The 3621-nt window shown below is 44.3% G+C and overlaps 1 protein-coding gene across 1 annotated transcript; it reads left to right on the plus strand.

Annotated features, from left to right (window-relative positions):
• Nucleotides 1-755: 755 nt before the first annotated feature.
• Nucleotides 756-3216, plus strand: LOC142402026 (uncharacterized protein C11orf87 homolog). Its single transcript, XM_075487478.1, has 2 exons — nucleotides 756-1290; nucleotides 1700-3216. The coding sequence occupies exon 2, from the start codon at nucleotides 1798-1800 to the stop codon at nucleotides 2218-2220; it is 423 nt and encodes a 140-aa protein (XP_075343593.1). The 5' UTR covers nucleotides 756-1290; nucleotides 1700-1797; the 3' UTR covers nucleotides 2221-3216.
• The last annotated feature ends 405 nt before the right edge of the window (nucleotides 3217-3621 follow it).

A 3621-nucleotide genomic window follows, 5' to 3' on the forward strand; every position in this document is an offset into this window, starting at 1 on the left:
AAGACAGATATTATATGTGGAAAAAAACTTCCTGTCTCTGAAGGAATATTCATTATTCCTTCTAAAAAAGAGTTCTCAAAAAAATGTTCTCCATAAATACATTTTTTCAACATGATGGTTGTTGTAATAAATACATGGTATATGAGATGTTTGAACATAGAAACAAGTGCTTAAAAAGTTTCCTCGTCCTCACTTTAAGTGTTGTCCTTGGAATAGTTCCTTAAATCAGACATGTGAACATTAGGTTATTTGAGTAGTAACAAAGGTACCTGCAGTGCATTTGATTTGAGTTTTTCATTCACCACCACTGTGCCAGAAAATCCAAGTTCTCTCATGTAAGACAATCTGGGTGGAGATGAGGAAGGATCAGACACCACAAACATATTAAGAAATTTAAATTTTTTGACGTCGATGGCTACTTTGGACTGGCATAAATTACATTCGTGTGAACATCTGTTCTATGACGTGCAAGAACCAGCCACCAAAGTTCCCCGCACTGCCGTGCGCCTCTCAATTATGCTGGGCTTATTTAAATAAATGTTCAATTTTCAGCTGTAGATCTGTCATAAATATACTCTGATGTTCACAGCTCGTTCCTTTTAACCTACAGAGAAATCTGTAGACTGTAGAAATATATCAACTTTCCCTTTCTAAATGCTCATAATGACACGTACTATTTCCATCCTTCATAATGAGGCTTAAGCCTTAAAATCATGTAGGTTTGCAGCATTTTACTGACCGCACCCTCAGGAATGTCAGTATATACAGATCGGGGTCTGAAACTGTATTGTTATTTACCCTTCTGGTCATTGATTGATTTATAGGGTCTGTTTTGCATCGCGTTTAGTCGGAAACACAAGCGCTTCAGTGTTTTACAAAGACTACATCTCACGGGGGAGAGACAAAAACACCCCTGCCAGCTGACTGGTAGGCTACACGGGACCTTTAATGCAGCTGCAGCTCTTCATTCAGATGCTGTGTGGAGCAGCAAATGACCGGAGGAGGGACGCTTTTCAGGGAAAACCAGACACAGCCCTGTTCTAATCGCGTTTTTCGCCCCCACCAAAAACCCACTTTGATGCATAGTAAGGGGTTTGCCGGCTACCTGTAATATTTAGGTGGGGAAGTGCTTTCCTAGATGCTGACTGGGCGGATTGCGGCAATCAAAGAACCCTAAATGATCGGAGCTCAGCAGCAGCATCTCATTGTATGAAATGCGTCACCGCGCTCCGGTTTACACACATCGGCTCTCCGCTCACGGACTGTTTCCTGCACTGACTGTTTCATCAGGTAAGAATACAGCGTTTTCCCCTTTTCCGTTTTTTTTTAACACCCTGGCATGTGGTTGAGATAATTCAGATATTATGCTCTGCGTGAAGATGACTTTCTCGTGCTGAGACGCTGCTGCGTGCAGGACAGGGTGGCTTATGTTAGGCTGATTCCAGTAGGCCTACTCATTACAATAGGTTATGTATTGTCCCGACTTCTTCTCTATCTTACATTCAAAGCAACATCTGTTTTTCAAAGCGGGACTTATGGGCTATTCTCTTTTACAGTTCTATCAAACATTGTGATTTATAGTCCAATTATTCGCACTTTTCACATTAATTGCCTGATGTTGGACCAATTAATGTAGCGTGGACCGGCTAATGAGTGAGGGCTGTTTTTTTATATCTCATGTGTCTTGTTTTCGGTGCAGGTAACCACATGCGCGGGCCGGTGTCACCGCGCTGAGCCCGGAGAGCACGAAGGGTACAGGGGTCAGACAGACAAGAGTGGTCGGGAAAGGTGGACCGGATGACAGCCAGAACCGCCGAGGCCTTGGGGCTGTCGGTGCCGCCGCACCGCTGTCACGGAGGGTTCCAGGCCAACAACGGCACCTGCGCGGAGCAGCTCAGCCTCTTTCCGCCGTTCTCCTCCACCCTCGCGCTCCTCGTGCTGGTGGCCGTGCTCGTGGGGATCATCCTCGTTTCCGTGGCAACGTTCCACTTCCACAAGAGGAAGCTTCGGAACAGGAAGATCCAGCGCGCGCAAGAGGAATACGAGCGCGACAGTCGCAGCCCCTCGCGCGCCGGGGCGACCGGGGAGCCCGCGCGGCCGTGCGTCATCGTCCGGCCGGTGAGACGCGAGGAGAAGCTCTCGTGCCAGAGCACCGAGAGTGCGGACGTGGAGACGGAGGACAAACAGGCGCCGCACGAGGCGGTTCCTCTGGACTGTTAACTTGGTGCAACTTCAGGGAATGAGACTGTGGAATAAACAGGAACAGCAATAAGGCACAAAGAGCTCCCACACCCAGCCCCGCTGCTTGTAGATGACTTAGAAATCGTAGAAAAAATGCAGAATACTGAGCAGAATAGTAGGTCTAGCGGTAAGTCTAATACTACAGTGACACGCAGGTTAGCTGTGGCCACACACCTTCCTAACAGTATTTAGCCAGACGGTGATTCCTTATGGGACTGTGTAAAGTATTTGCCTGCTTTGACTTTGGACCTCTTCCTCTTCCCCTGCCTTGTTTAAGCCACCGAGATGTTTAACTTGAAATCCTCCCTGGGATGTGACACTTGGTTGTGTTGAATTATTAAGAGCTGGTGACACAACTCGGATCTTAATGGCTCGCTGATCTTCCTTGGCATGTCCTCTGACACACTACTAGTATGTAGTTTGACTATAATGGATGTTGTGGTGCTGTTAGGCAGTGCAAAGCTGCGTATACGCTGTAGAAGCGGCTTATTTGTTTGCGTAGTATTTTTTCCTTCAATTAAGTGACTTAGCATATTTGCATAAAGTACTGTCCTCCAATGTCTGTTAGACATCTGTAGGTAGCTTTAGATAGTTTGACAGGGTGCAAGACCTTTTGGTGTAGTTATGCACACAGACTTTTTTTGTTTGAAGTGTCAGATGGTAAATTTTAGCGATTGTACAGCATTTTCCTTTTTGAGTATTTCTAATGTATTCTCTGACATGTAATAAACTGAGAGTTCTTCCAACAGAGGCTTTCAGTTGAAGCCAGTCCCTTTTTTGATCCTTCACATTGTATCATAGTGGGCCTAATAGAAATACTGTGTCATTTATTACATGAATTCATTGTAAATGTATGGCATTATGCGAGCTGGAATGTTTTGCAGTAACATAATCTTTCTGGAGTTCATATAATCTGCCTTATCAACGGGAAATATGTAATACTGAAACTTTATAAATAAATGCATAATACCTAAATGCTTTGTTAATCTTTTGTTTTGCGTCAGTGTTCTTTCTACTATTCAAGTAAATGTGCGACTACATAGGAGACCGAATTGAAGGGTAAAGATAATCAACATTAACCAAATGTCTTATAGCTGATATTATATAACTGATCTGTAATATGCAAATGTCTGAGTAGATTTCAATTACATCAACCGACCCTCTTGGTGACTAAAAATGACCTTCTCAAGGATAGTTGAACAGTGGATTGTGCACGAGGATCCTCGAACTGTCAACTACATATACTGAAAACTTTGTCTGTTGCATAATCAGGCCAACCGCATACAGAGTCAAAGTCACCTGTACCGGCCCCATCAATCCTTATATGTGATTTACTGGCATGAAGGTTAGATGTCCATCTCCAAAGCTCAACATCTCCCT

The sequence above is a fragment of the Odontesthes bonariensis genome, chromosome 16 (assembly GCF_027942865.1).
Source record: "Odontesthes bonariensis isolate fOdoBon6 chromosome 16, fOdoBon6.hap1, whole genome shotgun sequence".
Lineage (NCBI taxonomy): Eukaryota > Metazoa > Chordata > Actinopteri > Atheriniformes > Atherinopsidae > Odontesthes > Odontesthes bonariensis.